Here is a 17455-nt window from a genome sequence, read left to right on the forward strand (position 1 = left end):
AATGGCAGATAGAAATATTACTTTCTGAGAGTTTTGAAAATACAATATCCCCACAGTGAAAATGCAATATCCTGCAGTGCGGTGGAGAAAGAGATGTGCCCACAGTGTAACAGATGATAAACAAATATGTATTGCATAATAAATTGATTGTGGCAAAAAGACCCAAGTCTCTACTCTTCTGAAGGAATAAACAAATAGCAACGTTTATTCTGGTCTGGAAATATTGTCTGCATGAACCATAACAAGGGCCGTAACCTGTAACAGTTATCTGCCACTGCAGCCTTTATTACTCAAATATTGGATTAGATACCAATCACAACTGCATGATAAGCCTCTGGGGAAAAACAAACAACCTACTATAATTGGAGCAGTTTTTAAAAACACTGTACCTTCGAGTGTTTTTTTTTATGTGCAACTTAGCTAGTAATGCGCAGCACCCTGGATGGTTTTCAACTAAGTTTTACTCTGAGTATTGTCATTGAAATAAATGAAAATGACTGTTACTGTAGGTCCATTAATTTCAGTGGGTCAAGTGAAACATAGCTGAATACTACCCCATACGTCCAGGGATGTGAGAGGTGGCATTTCTGTGTGGGTCCTTTCTGGTGGATGAGTACATGCGTGGCTGGCCCAAGACATTTTGCCACCTGTAGCAATGGATAGGATGGCACCTCCTACCTGTTTCATGTACACAGAAGCTGACTGGACTGACAGGTGTCACTTACTGGTGTTGACCTATAAAGTCTTACACAGCTCAGGACCCCAGTGCCTTAAAGAAACAACTCTCCCCATACAAACCATCCCAGACCCTGTGCTTGTCATCTGAGGCCCTTCTCTATGTCCCACCTTCCTGAGAGGTTCGGAGGGTGACATGTAGGGATTCACCCATCCTTAGAGTGGGGTGTGCTGTTGTGCCAGACCTATAGTCTTTAGGCCTCTCCTTTTTGGCTCTAAAGGTCACTTTTCCTGGGCCACAGGAAGATGTTGTCATCTTCCTGCATATGGGGTTCTCTGTCAGGGGTGGGTTTGAGCTGATGGACATTGTGAACTATGGGTTAAAATTAAATGGTCTCATGTCTTGAGACCAATCCCCCATGTCTGGATGATCTGAGATAAGGGAGCCATGTGGCACTGGGTTACCATTGTGATACCTGGGAGGTCAAGTGTATGACTTGCTGAGTCATTTCATGACTACTTGTAGAGATGGGTATCATAGTCTCTATGACATTGCATGCCTTGCTGCTGTCCTGTTGGCATGTCAGGAGCCTGAGTCAGGTGTTGGTCTGTAATAGAAAACACCAGTCTCAGTGAAGTTAACTCTTCATTCAAAGAAACTAAAACTACACAGTCCTAGTGATGCTAGCAACTCTTCTCAGTAAGAGAATGAGCCAGTTCTGAGGTGAGCCAGTTGTGAGGACTGAAGGTCCCTGTCTTCCCTTCCTCTCTGGGTTTTTTCCCAAGCTATCGTAGACTGTGTCTGTACGCAACCAATCTCTCCTCTGATCTTTTCATTTCTCTGTGTTTTCTGGAAGACTGGGGGTGGGGAGCGCATGTGTCAGAGCTGCTTCCCGATCCTAGCTCACAGAGGATCACGCTAGCCAGCGGTCACTTGTAAAAGTCTTTTATTGAGTTACAGTTTCCATTCTCAAGCTGCTGCGCGCAGCTCTACGTCTTAAGGGTTAGACCGGCGAAGCTCCGTCTGAGTCTCCGCCCCCTGTGCACCAGCTTACTAACCTAGCCTTACTCCACCTTTTCCGCCTGACCATTCTTCTCTGGGTCCCTCTGCCCCCCGGGGTCTCTTCCTTCCGGGATTCTTCTGACGCTGACCCCCCGGACCCTCCTGTCTCCTTGCGCCGGGCTTTAGGACCTGGCTCCCTTTCCGGGCTACTTACTGCGCCACCTTCCTGTGCATTTGAACTTGGCGCGCGCGCCCAACCTTCCACTTTCCGCTTAACCGTTTCTTCGCTCCCCGATGGAGGTGTGGCCACTCCTGACTCGTGCCCTCCCTCCTGTTGTGAGCTGCCAGCGCTTGATACCTGGCGCCCTTCCTCTCCCCTGCTCTCTGTCGGTGACGCTGGTCCCGATTTCCAACTGCTCCCCTCTGAGTCCCCTCTGGCCCTTTCTTCCTGGGGTGTCCCCCTAGGCTCCCCCCTTGCCCTGGCCACTGGTGCTCCTTCCTGTGAATCTTCTGATTCACTGGAAAGACTCGGAGATCTCGGGTCGTCGTCATCACTCATCTTTTCTTCTGCCTCCTCCCCCTCGCTCTCTGTTTCCTCCCTTGCCCTTGCCTCTGCTCCTGAACCCCTGACAGCATGTCTGTCTCCTGGCCCCCTCTCCTCCCAAGGGTCATCTAGTTCAACTCTCTGCAATGCAGAATATGCAGGTTGCCAATACAGGATCAAACCTTGGCATTACCAGCTCCTCGCTCTAACCAACGGAGCTGAAACAGTGGTCTACCTAGTCCATGGAATAGCACTGGATTATGAGCTTGTTTCAGCGTTAAGCTTAGAATCATGGAACTGTAGAGCCCAAGGATAATCTAATCCAACTCCCCACAAGTCATGAATCTGTCCCCTAATGCGGGGCTCGAACCCACGACCCACAGAAGAAGAGTTTCATGCTCCACCAACTGAGCTATCTCAGGTTGAGAAATGACAGATTGTTCTCACTTTTTAGGCTAGTCTTGGAAAGGGGCCATCTTTCGATATAAATCTTTTGATATAAAGTCAACACATCAAAGCCTGCTGCTCCAGGGTCACTTAAAGCAGCTTCCGTCGTTCCTGCTCCTCTTGACGCAAACAGGATTTCAACACATACAGTCGAGTCAATGCAGCCATTGTTCACTGATTTTTTGGCCTGGTACATTTCCCCTTCTTCAGACATCTCACTGTCAGCGCATAAAAGAACCATTCATTCATGGTAATGCCCCAAAGTATTGTGTCGGTCAATTAGGTGAGGTGCTCTTGTCTTATATGAGCCTTAGGATTGCAGCGTTAGAATCATAGAATCGTATGGCTGGAAGGGACCGCAAGTGTCATCTAGTCCAACCCCCTGCCATGAGATTAATAGTCATCTAGTCCCACCACCCTGAGATTAATAGTCTCATGTTCTACTGACTGAGCTTTCATGAAGCAAAAGCAACTGGAAAAAAATTCAGCATCAGAAACATACTGCTTCAGAGAGCTAAATAGGTGTGATAGCTCTGTCAGTAAAGCACAAGGTGCTTCATCTCAGGGTTGTGGGTTCAAACCCACATTGGGCAAAAAATTCCTTCATCCCCAGGTAGGACAATGGGAAAGCTCAGTTGGTAAGAGCATGAAACTCTTAATCCGGAGTTGTGGATTCAAGCCCCATATTGGGCAAACGATTCCTGCATTGGCAGGCAGAAATTCAACAGGGGCAGCTGTCTCCCCATCCTAACCAGATGTTGTTGAACAAATCTGTTGAGGTCTGCCGCAAAAACATGGTCATTCTGCAAAAGGGCCACCATTCTGCTCTCTTCTTGACCAAGGGAGGTGCTGCTTTTGCCTCATCCATTTTTTCACCTGTCCGACTATGGGTGTTTTTGGTGTGTGTGTGGTCCCCCCCCCCCCGTAGTTATTGTTTTTGAGTCAAAATTTATTTCCTAATGCCTTGTTTCCCCCCAGCACTGATCATCACCAGTAGACCACGAGACTCTTCATCTCATCAGAACTAGACCATTCTATGATCTATGACCAGCAGCAACAACTAGTAACAAAAGGCAGGCTGTGTTTCGGCCTAGTGGCTGGAACCTTTAAACCAAGCCTGCCTAGAGTTATCAGTTGCTCGGCAGCGCCCCAAAGCAAGCGGGATTTTTGGGTGTGTGTGCGATGCTGTGGGCGTTGCCACTCTCTCTTACACACACATAGGAAAGGTTGCCTATTTCAGACCCCTCAACTGCTCCTCAACCATCCTGGGTTTTTTTTTTGTGTGTGTGTGTCTTTTGTGAGAGCACAGAGGCCATTTTGTAAGCATCCATACTGGGTGCTTTAACCACTCCTAGAGTCTTTCTGCTACAGGGCAGCTCTATAAATTAAGCCAGTCAATATATATGGGGAAAGCCAAGTGTAACTTTGAGAAGGATCTGAAATACTTCCTTTGAAGCTTGACTTTGTTTTATTCTGGATTGTTTGTTTTTTTATGGTTGGGGGTGAACCATGTATTCCTTGGAGGAAAAAGTAGGATAAAAATGCAATAAATAAGCTCTTCTGCTTACATCCTTAAGAAAGCTGGAGGGGCCAGCGAGATGGAGATGTCAGTTGCCAGCCTGGTGCCCAGAGATCTCCACGTGGTCACAATTGGACCTCTGCCCATTGCAAAACTCACCTGGGGATTTTTTTAATATAAGATATTTATTAAAGTTTCACAAATTATATAATCAAACACAACAATACAAACAAACACAATCAAGAAAAAAACCAAAACAAAAATAATTTCAAATCCTTGTTTTCTTAAAACTTACTTCACCAACCTCCTCATACCTCCCCTTTCTGCATTCCAATTTCAAATATTTAGTTCAGCAAATCCTCACCCTTAATTTTATCTAATTGTTAACCTTTCTTTTCTTTTAACTTAATCTTTACAGCTGTAATCCACTTAATTTCTAAAGCCGCATCATTTTAACACTCATTAATTTTACAATGTTTCTTAAGATAGTTCTTAAATATACTCTGGCTTCTCCTCAGATCGTATAAATCTTTCGTCTTTTTCACCTGGGGAATTTTGAACACTGCTGGGTACAGAGACCAGAAAAGTTGCTCCATTACCACATGAATTGGTAGCATTGAATTGAAGGCATAAGGAAGACCAGTATGCAGTCTGTTCCTTGACTGGGTTGGGAACATGTCCTGGCAGGGGATGGAGATCTCCTATCCCAGAGAAAGACTAACTGTGATGTAATTTCGATTTTAGGGTGATGGAGTCAGCGGCTCTAAGGAGATCAGAGATGATAGTCCGAGTCGTGTTGGGGTTGCTCTTCGCCAGTTCTGGTAGGAAGTTCCTGGAGGAAGACAAGAGATAAAAAGTGGGAAGATCACAATATTTATTTCAAGTGCCCTGGCTTTTCTTTCTTCTTCTTATGGACGCAACTGAGCAAATTCTGAGTCATTTTATCTGTGGATAAAATTATGTGTGTGTGTGTGTGTGTGTGCATGCAAAAGTCCTAGGTGTCAGAGTCAACCCTTCCAGAACTGTTAGGCTGGCAAGGCAAAGGAGAGAAAGGCTGTCTGTAACCAGCAAGAGCAGTTCTCCTTAGAATAATAGAATCATATATTTGGAAGGGACCACACAGGTCATCTAGTCCAACGCTCTGCAATGCGGGAAGTTGGAGTTATTGTTCTTTTTTGCTCAACTGAGGTTTTAAAGCAAAGATTGGATGGCCATCTGTCATGGATGTTTGAGTGGAGATTCCTGCATTGGAGGGGGTTGGGCTAGATGACCCCTGGGTCCCTTCCTATTCTATGATTCTGTGGTTCCCAGACCAGCAAGCAGGCCCAACCCAAAAGCATTTCTAGTGCCCAGGAACACCATCTGACATGCCCCTTCCCTCCTTTGTCCAAATCCCCAGCTTTGAGAGGTGGGAACAAGAAGCTACTGTTTTGAAAGTTAGCAACAAGAAGATAACATTTTACTGATGCCACCTTTCCTTTCCACACAGTGCTGGGGTTGTGCCCCCCAAGGTGGATCCTGTACAGGAATGAGCTTTGCCTTTACATCCCAGCTGGCTCTCTTGTTCTGTCCTGGAGTGAAGCCAGAGTCTTCTGCAGGGACCAAAAGGCAGACCTGGTTGTCATCAAGGATTACCACAAGCAGGTAAGAGGTGGATTTTGCAAGCTGCAGGCTGGGAATGCTTTAGTTTGGGAGGGAGGAAGCGAGGGAAACCTCACTTGAGGATGACTGCCTGGCATAGAATCCAGATCTGACCCAGGTATGGCAATGGCCAGGTGCTCTAGGTGCCGTGTTTCATTTCTGCTTTATCTTTTAAAGGAAAAATCTCAAAGTGGTTGACAACCCACTAAAACATCCAATCAAACAATCCAGAAGGGGGGGGGGGAATTCAAGCTTCAAGGAAAATATTGCAGATCCTTCTCAAAGTGACAATTTGCTTTCCCCATATTTATTGACCAACTTAATTGATAGAGTGGTCCCATAGCAGAATTTCTTTAGGAAGCCAGTGTGCTGTAGTGGTTGAAGAGTTGAACCAGGACCTGGGAGATCAGGGTTCAACTACCCACTAAGCCAGTCATGAAGCTCACTGCGTGACCTTGGAGTCAATCACAGACTCTTAACCTACTTCGCAGGGTCGTCGTAGGGATTAACTGAGGAGGAGGCGAACCAAGAGATCTCTGCAAAATGCACCTGGCACCTGGCGAATTTCTAACACTGTTCAGAACCCTTTTCTATTCTGCACCCAATGAGGGCTCTTGAGTCCCAGGTCGGCTAGGTCATTTCCTGAGCCCAGGAACATAAACAGCTAGTGCAACTAGCTGAGCATTGTCTGCACTGACTGGCAGCAGCTCTCCAAGATTTCATGCAAGGATGCTGCCCCAGCGCTACCCAGAGATGCTGCCTTCTGCATGCAAAGCAATTGCCCTAACACCAAGCCATGGCCCCTTTCCTGTAGAAGTCCCTGGCAGAGACTGTTGGGAAAGTGGCGAAAGTTATGCTGCCTGCCTTTGCTCCCACTGCAGGACAGCTCAGTCGGTAGAGCATGAAACTCTTTTTTTAAAAAAATATTTTTATTACAAATTTAAACAAAACATATTATCTTAATACATATCATCCTTAATTCCCCCCATTCCCCCCTCCCCCCATAAAATAACCCCCCCTCCCCTCCCCCCCTGACTTCCCTCAGCTCCAGTCTCTGGTTTCTCTACAAATACTATTCTCTGCATATTACAAAACTGTATAAATCCTTAATTTATCTGGCTGGTTATTGTCCATAAAAAGTTTGTGAGTGTTTATTCAAAACCTGCCAAGGAGTCCAGTTCACTTTGTTGTTTCTTTAAGTGCTTTGTAAAAGGTTCCATTCATCATTAAAGTCACAGTTATCCTTGTCCCATAGTTTACGTGTCAATTTTGCCAATTCTGCATAGTCCATCAGTTTCTCTTGCCATAGTTCTTTAGTCGGGGTTTCCTCATTCTTCCATCCTTGTGCTATTAAGACTCTCGCCGCCGTTGTTGGATACATGAAGATATTTTTCAGCTTCCTTGGCAGGTCTTTTCCTACAATCCCTAACAGAAATGCTTCAGGTTTCTTAAAAAATGTTAGATGGAACATTTTCTTCAGTTCATTGTATATCATTTCCCAAAACTTTTTAATTTCATTACAATCCTACCACATATGATGAAATGTCCCCTCCTTTTCCTTACACTTCCAACACACATTTGAACTGGTTTTATACATTTTACCTAACTGCACTGGAGTTATATACCATCTATGCATCATCTTCATATAATTTTCTTTCAGCAAAGAACAATCTGAGAGCATGAAACTCTTAATCTCAGGGTTGTGGGTTCAAGCCCCACATTGGGCAAAAAGATTCCTGCATTGCAGGGGTTTAGATTAGATGACCCTTGGGGTTCCTTCCAACTCAACAATGTTATGATTCTATGATTTTATTATGCTGCCTTTGCACAGATGTTCCTGACGGAACTCTCAGAGAGCACCCGGGAAAACGCCTTGCACTACTGGATCGGGTTAGCATGGCGAGAGGCAAGCAGTCAGCTCGCCTGGGTGGATGGGACCCCATTATCGCAGAGCTGGTACAGGTAAGAGAACCTTGATGCGTGGCTCTGATGGCAGAGGGCTCCAGTGTGGGGCTTCAACCCACAACCCCAAGATCAAGAGCCAGTGTGGTGTAGTGGTTAAGAGCGGTAGTCACGTAATCTGGGAAACCGGGTTCGTGTCTCCGCTCCTCCACATGCAGCTGCTGGGTGACCTTGGGCCATTCACACTTCTGTGAAGTCTCTCAGCCCCACTCACCTCACAGAGTGTTTGTTGTGGGGGAGTAAGGGAAAGGAGAATGTTAGCCGCTTTGAGACTCCTGAAGGGGAGTGAAAGGCAGGATATCAAATCCAAACTCTTCTTCTTCTTCTTCCTGCTCTGCCGAAGGAGCTATAAAAGTGGTTTGCTAAGAGATCAGAAGCAAGTTCTTTGCTTTTGGATCTTGAACTCTTTCTGCTTTATCAGAAACTGGCTCCAAGGATACCCCAAGAAGGAGCGTTGCACACAGCTCGTGGGCATCTACGCTGGCCAGTGGAGGGACTGGGATTGCGGTGCCAATGTCTCCTTCATCTGTGAGATGCCCATGAAAGGTAAGAGCAAAGAGGGTGTCTCCTTCCCAGCCTCGACATTCAGCAGCCAGCAGGAGGCATAATGAGGGAGGCTATAGAAATACTGCATTTTGCTGATGAATGGAGAGAGCCAACCCCAGCAGCCCTCACTAATTTTAATAGTAGTAGTAGTAATTGTTGTTGTAGTAGTAGTATTTATATCCTGCCCATCTGGCTGGGTTTTACCTCCCCAGCACCCAGGGTCGGCATGGAAGGGGTCCCTTGACGCTTCAAGACTTAGTAGCCATTGACAGGCCTCTCCTCTGTGCATCACACTGTTGACTCATGTTATGCTTGTTGTCCACTAAGACCCCTAGACCCTTTTTACATGTACTACTAGTAAGCCAGGTGTCCCCCATCTTATATTTGTGCAGATGGTTTTTCCTACCAAGGTGCAGAACCTTACATTTGTCCCTGTTGAAATTTTGCTAGTTTGGGCTCAGTTCTCCAATCCGTTAAGGTCATCTTGAAACCCGATTCTGTCTTCTGTAGCAATAGCTACCCCTTTCATTTTGGGGTCATCTGCAAATTTGATGAGCATCCCCTCAATTCCTTCATCCAAGATGTTAAACTACAGCGGACCCAGGACAGAGCCCTGCGGCAGCCCCCCTTTCCCCCCAGGATGACGAGGAACCATTAATGAGCACACTTTGGGTTCAGCCAGGCAACCAGCTACAAATCCATCTAACGGTTTCCTCGTCCAGCTCACATTTTACCTTCACAATAATATCATGGGGGATTTTGTCGAAAGCCCTGCTGGGGGAAGTGCAAAGGGGATCTCTGGATTTCAGGAGGAGAAAATGTGGAGGAGAACGCTGGGTGGATGAAGGGGAAATAAAGGCAGTGTGAGGAGTTCACCATTTACATTAATCTAAAATGTGGACCTGCCCACCAACTTCATAGCTGCACCTTCTTGTACCTCTCTCTCTCCCCTTGTGCCTTTCCTGTTTAGATGCCCTCCCTGGCTCTGTGAGGAAAGTGCCCTTCCACTCCCACTGCTACGCCTTCCATTTCCCATCCTTCCGGGAACTGAGGTCATGGAGAGAGGCCCAGTCTTTTTGCCAGGAATCTGGGGAGGGCCTCGCAATTGTTGGAGATGAGGAGCAGAACACCTTCCTGTCAGGTGAGGGATGGAAGCAGCAAACCAGTAGCCAAGACAGTAGCATTTTGGGCTGATCTAGCTGGGCTCCTCTTAGAATAATAGACTCATAGTTGGAAGGGACCACAAGGACCACCTATCTAGTAGTCCAGCCCCCACAGTGCAGGAATCCTTTTGCCCAACACAGGGCTCGAACCCACGAACCAGAGATAAAGAATCTCATGCTCTGCCAATTGAGATATGCGCTTCTTATTAGTTTTTTAAGTGCCCTTAGGGGATGGCTGTTGCCATTTATCTCTTTATATTTTAAATATTTTGGGGGCTGCTTTTCTGGGCAAATGCCCCTTTAAAGATGCTTACAGTCAAAAGCAGCAAAAAATGAAACTAACAGTGGAGATTTTCAAAACTTAAAAGAGCACCTGTACCCAAATGCCGCCCTCCGAATAACTCTCTTCCTCCTCCTCTTCAGTTGGTACAGTGTGGTGCTGATAATGCCAAGGTTGCAGGTTTGATCCCCGTATGGGACAACTGTGTATGCCTGCATTGCAGGGGGTCAGACTAGATGACCCTCGGGTCCCATCCAGACCTATAATTCTATGATTCTATGAGATGGTGGCATTTATTGTCCCCATTCAAACTGGGAGGTAGTAGTGATGGTTTTGCACTGGAAGAGGGTGCGGGGAGCTGGCCATCTAATCCTTACCAAGAAACATCTGTGATGGTTTCTCCTTTTCCTCCCCAGATGCCTTTCCTGAGGACGGCTGGCAGATGTGGATCGGGCTGCGCTTTGGCACCTCATGGAGGTGGAGCGACTCGTCAGCCCCCCCAGCCTATTTCCGGTGGCATCTGGGTATGTTGAGTCTAAGCATGATCGCTCCTGAACAGAAGGGTCCTGAATCACAGCTGGTTCTCTGTGTCAGAACTCTTGGTTGCCGTCCAGAACTGCATAAAAACTAGAATCATAGATTTGTAGAGTTGGAAGGGACCCCAACTCAACCCCCTGGAATGCAGGAATCTCAACTCAAGCATGATGACAGATGGCCATCCAACCTCTGCTTAAAAACCTCCAAGGAAGGAGAGGCCACCACCTTCTGAGGGGGTCCAGTCCTCAGTTGAGCAGCTCGTACTGCCCTAAAGCTGTTCCTAACATTTAGTCAGAATCCTCTTTCTTGTAACTTGAATCCATTGGTTCAAGTCTTAGGCTCCAGAGCAGGAGAAAGCAAGCTTGTTCCATCTTCCATATGATGACCTTAAGATATTTGAAGATGGCTCTCATCTGTCCCATCAGTTTCCTCTTTTTCAGGCTAAACATACCCAACTCTCTCTACTGTCCCTCATAAGACTTGCTCCATAAGACCTGGGGCTCTTTATTATTTTATTGCCCCTATTTATTTATTTATTTATTTATTTATTTATTGCATTCATATCCCACATTTTTCTACAAGGAGCTCTTTCCCTCCACCCTTAATCCCCACAACAACAATGCCCAAATTAAGATTTGAACCCTGGTCTCTCCCAGGCCCTAGTCTGCAATACCACATTGACTCAGCTGGGGTTCCTTCTCCACACAAATGGGCTCTGGGATGGGGTGTTGAGGCTGGGGGAAGGGTGTGGAATGGGCCTAAAGTTCTTGCCCATTTCCCACTTGGGGTGGGAAAGAAGTGCAGGAAGTGATAATGAAGGTAGCATTAGGAAGTGTGTTGGGACTTCCTGGAGACAAGGTAGGAGGCTGTAGCTAGAAGCCGCTCATATGGGCTCTTACAACCCCTGGCTGCTCTATTCTCTAGGAAAAGCCCCCGAACAGGTGAAGGACCACTGTGTGGTGCTGAGTCTGCAGCCCACCAATATGGCCCAGCATGGGACATGGCAAACCAGACCGTGCAATGAGCGTCCTACGACCGAAATAACAGGATTTGTCTGCCAGCACAGATATGGTGAGTGCCATAGATGCTCAAGGGCAACAGAGGGGCCGCAGACAGGCTGGAGCAGACAGAGAGAGAGAGCTGCCTCTTAACTCCTCTCTTCTCATGAGTGGAGAAAAGGGGAGCTAAAATCACAAAGCAATTTGCAGTATAAAAGCACCACTCAGGTGTGAAACTGTTGGATTTTCATCTAAAATGCTGGACATCATCTCAAGGAAAGCAGCCGATAATAATGATAGCGATAACAATATCGGTAACGGTAACCAGAACTGTAACCATAACCATAACCGTAACAGTATGATATCGATTAACGATAACGATAAACATAACGGTAACAATAATGGTAACGGTAACGGTAACAGTAACAATGTTATTAATTGTACTCTGCTCCAGCCACTCTGAGATCCAAGGAATTGCAAACCCCTAATTAGCAAATTCCTGATAAATTAGGTAGAAAGACTAGAGGAACAGACTATGCAAAGGGCTGGCAACAAACCTGTGAAGGACTGAGCTGACAGTCTGAGACAAAATCCCTCTCCAAAGGCTTTTATGGGAAATCTTGGAAGAAAGCCCTCATGTAGGGGGATAGCTTTCATCCCCTTGAATTATAATTATAATTATTGAAATTATGCCACCCTTATATAAATTATATGCCACCCTTCATCAAGATCTCAGGGTGGGGGACAAGTTTGGGAACCTCAGATTCCACATGTGAATTTTTGTAGGTCGCTGCCCCTTCCAATCCCTTTTGCCTCGGCAGGGGGTGGGGGGAGAGGCAGTGGCTGAGTGCTAGGGGGCTGATCCAAAAGGCGGGTGGGCTTCTTGTGGGATGGAGCCCTCCGATACTTCCTCTCACAGGCTCTGAATGAAATGGGTGTTGGGAGTCCTTGAGTCGAGCTCCGCCAATAACAGCAGGCTCCTCCGCCTTGCCTTCCCTGGGCCTAATTTGCTCCCATCTCTGTTGCCAGATTTTTGTGGTCCGCCGGAGCCTGTGTACTTTCCCCTCCCTGGAGGGATAGGTCCGCACGCCACAGCTGACGTCACCTTCTCTTTCCCTGGTCATTCTTCCTGCACCCTGTCCTTGGCTGGCCTTCACACCGATGCCACTCATTTCCGTCTAAGCCTGGAATCCAATGCCACCCACGTGCGTGGCAGTGTCACCACAGATCTCGGCGGCTCCCTGGAGCGCAAGAACTTTTCTGGGGTGCCCTTTTTGCCTGGGCTGTTCAGCACATGGAGCCTCTTCACTTACCCTGACGGCCTTGCAAGCTTCTTGGACCACCAGGAGCATTTCCGTCTCTCCAGCGCCCAAGACATTCCCTTCGCAAACCTCGGCTCCTTGAGGATTATAGGAGCAACTGTGGCCAACGCGTCTCTAGGTAGGTTGGGGTGGATTTTTTTTGGGGGGGGGACACAAAGAAGAGTCCCCCTTGCTTTTGAACCAGCAGAAGGTGGGCAAACATTGATGTTTCTGTAAAGAGACATGGGGGGTCCCTGCAGCAAGCCCCTTCCACCTGGTTTCCTTGGAATTCATGTCAACAGAGGCCAATGAAGTTTCTGCACTGTCAGGTTCTCTCCTTGACATATATCTGCTAGCTGAGCATGATAGTCAGAAATCTGCAAGCAGTGCAACCTTTCCTTTGCATGTTGCAAGACTGCCAGCTTTTTCTTTCTCTTTTTTTGCATGCACAGACACCATTTTCCATGCACAGACACCATCACCTCCAACGGGGGGGGGGGGGCAGTACAACCAAACATGGTGTAGTGGTTAGAGTGTCAGGTTTTGGACCTGGGAGATCAGGGTTCAACTCCCCACTCAGTCATGAATCTCACTGGGTGACCTTGGAGTCAGCCGCAGCCTCTTAGCCTACCTTGCAGGCTCGTTGTAGGGATTGACTGAGGAGGGGGGGTGAACTATGGACTCCTTGGAGAAAAAGGTGGGAGATAAATGAAATAAATAAGCCTTTCTGCTAACTTGCTTGCATAAGAAAGCTGGAGAGTCAGGTGGAGATCACCCAGAGATCTTGACGCAGTCGCAATTGGACCTGTGCCAGTCTCAAAGTGCGACTGACCTGCAGCCCACCCTCTCAGTTCCCTCCAAGTCCACCACTGATTGTTTCCAGGAATAGCTGAAGGAGGGCAGGAAAAGGCTACAAAGGCTTTTTGTGCTTTCCCAGAGAATCTGCAAAGGAGGGTGCTCACATTGTTGGGTAAGTTCAGAGGCTGACCTCTTTGCCTTCCCTTCCAGAGTATCGCCTTTCTTTTGACCTACACTTCCCCAGCAGTGGCAGCAGCCTGCAGCTGGAAGGTGCCATACGCCGCTACCTCAACAACTTCACCATCGGGCTGTGGGTTCGAAGTCAACCTGCTGCTGCTGCCGCTGGCTCCCGCAAGATGTGCCTGGTCAGCTATGCGCTGAAGTGGAGGCAGCCAGAGTTTGCCCTCTTCCTCCTCTCCCCCTCTGGGCTGGAGTTCTACATCAAGGGGTAAGCAGGAGATCCCTCCACTGGCAATGATGGTTTTAAATGATGCTTCCCTCCCAGCTTTTGGTCTTGGATGTGGGTTTGAGGTTTTATGACATTTTATATGGGGTTTCTATACTGTGTGTGTATAATGCTATATATTACATATCTCCACAATTCTATGATTCTATGTCCTTTGCTGCCGCTCTAACTTGGGCACCAAAATGTTTCGAGCTGGTGGCGCAGCCCTCTCACCATCCCAGTTGCCAGGAAGCCACTAAGTTTCTTTGTACTCCAAATGTCCATTATGTGAGGGGGATAGCTCAGCTGGCAGAGCATGCGACCCTTAATCTCAAGGTCGTAGGTTTGAGCCCCACATTGGGAAAAAGATTTCTGCACTGCAAGGGGTTGGACTAGATGACCCTCATGGTCCCTTCCAGCTCTATGATTCTATTATCCCAGTTCCCTGTATTCTTTGGGTGTGGGAGGGAGTCGTGTGCTTTAAATGTGCTTGATGTGGATGTGGCCTCAGTTAAGGAGAGTTTCATCAACGAGCCACCTACCAAGCAATTTACAGCAATTCCAAAATTATAATTTTTGACCTCATGACTATAAATGATGTGATCTGAACAAGCCAGGAAGCTGGCATGAAATGTATTCTTTGAAATGCATTTGCTGATTTATCTGCACACATCCCAGCCTGAGAATGGAAAGGTAAAAGTGATCCACAGTGATCCATGCGACGGTCATCTCCAGGCTTGACTACTGTAATTCGCTCTATGCGGGGCTGCCCTTGAAGCTGTCCCAGAAACTCTAGCGAGTGCAGAATGCTGCAGCGGGGCTCCTCACGGGGTCTCTGCCATGGGAGCATATTCACCCAGTGCTTTTCCAGCTGCACTGGCTCCTGGTGGAGTACAGGGTCAGATTTAAGGTGCTGCTTTTGACCTTTAAAGCCCTTCACGGCCTAGGACCCTCGTACCTACGGGACCGCCTCTCCTGGTATGCCACACGGAGAGCCTCAAGGTCCATAAATAGCAACACCCTAGTGGTCCCGGGCCCTAAGGAAGTTAGATTGCCTTCAACCAGAGCCAGGGCCTTTTCAACTCTGGCTCCGGTCTGGTGGAACGCTCTGCCTCATGAGACAAGGGCCCTGCAGGATCTGATTTCTTTCCGCAGGGCCTGTAAGACAGAGTTGTTCCGCCTGGCCTTTGGCTTGGAGCCAATTTGATTCCCTCCCTCTCTTTCTTTTTTCTTTTCCTTCTCCTCCTGCGATGAGGCTACATTTTTATATTTTAATGTTTCAGTATTTTAATGCTGTATTTTAATTTTGTTTTTAAGTTGTAATCATTCAACTTGTTTTTATTATTGCTTGTAAGCCGCTCTGAGCCCGGCCTTGGCTGGGGAGGGTGGGGTATAAATAAAAACTTCTTATTATTATTATTATTATTATTATTATTATTATTATTATTATTATTAAAAGGAGAACCCAGATAGCTCAGTTGTTAGAGCATGAGACTCTTAATCTTAGGGTTGTGGGTTTGAGCCCCATAATGGGCAAAATATTCCTGCACTGCAGAGGGTTGGATTAGCTGACCCTTGCTGTCCATTCCACTTCTATGATTCTATCACTTCTTCCCGGTTTCTCTTTGCAGGTCAGTGATGTTCAGCGGCACCCAGGGCTCCTTTCTGGATGGATCCTGGCACCATGTGGCCGTCTCGGTCTCCAGCGCTCCTGGCTACCCGTCCTTCAAGGTCTTCGTGGATGGATTTCTCTGGGAGCCACACTTCGCTGAGAGTAGCAGCTTCCTGAGGAAGGGGCTCTCCCTTGGGGGGAAGCTGATAATTGGACAGCTGGAAGTGGGCAGCAGAGGTAAGTCCCTCCTTTGCTCAGAGGCTGTAGGCTTGCCCTGTGGCTGTAGTATAGAAACCCCATATAAAATGTCATAAAACCTCAAACCCACATCCAAGACCAAAAGCTGTGAGGAGAGCATCATTTAAAACCATCATTGCCAGTGGAGGGACCTCCTGCTTACCCCTTGATGTGGAACTCCAGCCCAGAGGGAGAGAGGAGGAAGAGGGCAAACTCTGGCTGCCTCCACTTCAGCGCATAGCTGACCAGGCACATCTTGCGGGAGCTGGTGGCAGCAGCAGCAGCAGGTTGACCTTGAACCCACAGCCCGATGGCGAAGTTGTCAAGGTAGTGGTGAATGGCATCTTCCAACTGCAGGCCGCTGCCACCACTGGGGAAGTATAGATCAAAAGATTCCCCCTCAAAGGCTGGGCCCATAACAAAGACTTGGGGAAAAGCCGTAGCCCCTCCATCTCTCACCTCCATGCCCCCACATCACTGGTCCTCATCTCTGGGCAATAGGGTTCTGTCTTGGGCCCGGTCTTATTCAACATCTTTATCAACAACTTGGATGATGGACTCAAGGGCATCCTGATCAAATTTGCAGATGACACCAAACTAGGAGGGGTGGCTAACACCCCAGAGGACAGGATCACACTTCAAAACGACCTTGACAGTTTAGAGAACTGGGCAAAAACAAACAAGATGAATTTTAACAGGGAGAAATGTAAAGTATTGCACTTGGGCAAAAAAAAATGAGAGGCACAAATACGAGATGGGTGACACCTGGCTTGAGAGCAGTACATGTGAAAAGGATCTAGGAGTCTTGGTTGACCACAAACTTGACATGAGCCAACAGTGTGACGCGGCAGCTAAAAAAGCCAATGCAATTCTGTGCTGCATCAATAGGAGTATAGCATCTAGATCAAGGGAAGTAATAGTGCCACTGTATTCTGCTCTGGTCAGATCTCACCTGGAGTACTGTGTCCAGTTCTGGGCACCACAGTTCAAGAAGGACACTGACAAACTGGAACGTGTCCAGAGGAGGGCAACCAAAATGGTCAAAGGCCTGGAAACGATGCCTTATGAGGAACGGCTAAGGGAGCTGGGCATGTTTAGCCTGGAGAAGAGGAGGTTAAGGGGTGATATGATAGCCATGTTCAAATATATAAAAGGATGTCACATAGAGGAGGGAGAAAGGTTGTTTTCTTCTGCTCCAGAGAAGCGGACACGGAGCAATGGATCCAAACTACAAGAAAGAAGATTCCACCTAAACATTAAGAAGAACTTCCTGACAGTAAGAGCTGTTTGACAGTGGAATTTGCTGCCAAGGAGCGTGGTGGAGTCTCCTACTTTGGAGGTCTTTAAGCAGAGGCTTGACAACCATATGTCAGGAGTGCTCTGATGGTGTTTCCTGCTTGGCAGGGGGTTGGACTCGATGGCCCTTGTGGTCTCTTCCAACTCTATGATTCTATGATTCCATGATTCTAAGGGGCTCTTACCACATCCCTGCATGTTGGGGCTGCATTGTAGGGACCAGCCTTTTTGTGGGTGACCTGAGTGAAGTCAACCTGTGGGACCGAGCCTTGCCCGAGGTTTCCATAAAGCAGCTGGCAGCCTCAAGGACTCGGTGGAAGTTCCCTGGGAACGTGGTGAGCTGGAGCACACTGGTAGCAAAGAAGCCTTCCTCTGTGCAAATCAGCACTGCAAGCCAAGACCCAGGTAAGTGGGCTGGTGCAGCCAGATATATAAGCTAATCGCCAAATGG

General features: G+C 47.5%; 1 protein-coding gene across 1 annotated transcript in view; it reads left to right on the forward strand.

The window, feature by feature from the left end:
* Positions 1-3607: 3607 nt before the first annotated feature.
* Positions 3608-17455, forward strand: part of LOC310699093 (uncharacterized protein) — a 37173-nt gene continuing 23325 nt past the window's right edge. The window contains exons 1-12 of the mRNA XM_083520710.1: positions 3608-3840; positions 4933-5009; positions 5678-5832; positions 7661-7791; positions 8213-8337; positions 9308-9478; positions 10197-10304; positions 11242-11388; positions 12345-12755; positions 13625-13862; positions 15491-15708; positions 17221-17409. Of these exons, the coding sequence (XP_083376836.1) occupies positions 4937-5009; positions 5678-5832; positions 7661-7791; positions 8213-8337; positions 9308-9478; positions 10197-10304; positions 11242-11388; positions 12345-12755; positions 13625-13862; positions 15491-15708; positions 17221-17409 (1966 nt within the window). The 5' untranslated portion in view covers positions 3608-3840; positions 4933-4936. The remainder of the gene's footprint in view (positions 3841-4932; positions 5010-5677; positions 5833-7660; positions 7792-8212; positions 8338-9307; positions 9479-10196; positions 10305-11241; positions 11389-12344; positions 12756-13624; positions 13863-15490; positions 15709-17220; positions 17410-17455) is intronic.

This window comes from Podarcis liolepis, assembly GCF_965112155.1.
Source record: "Podarcis liolepis genome assembly, contig: HAP1_SCAFFOLD_105, whole genome shotgun sequence".
In the NCBI taxonomy this organism is placed as follows: Eukaryota; Metazoa; Chordata; class Lepidosauria; order Squamata; family Lacertidae; genus Podarcis; species Podarcis liolepis.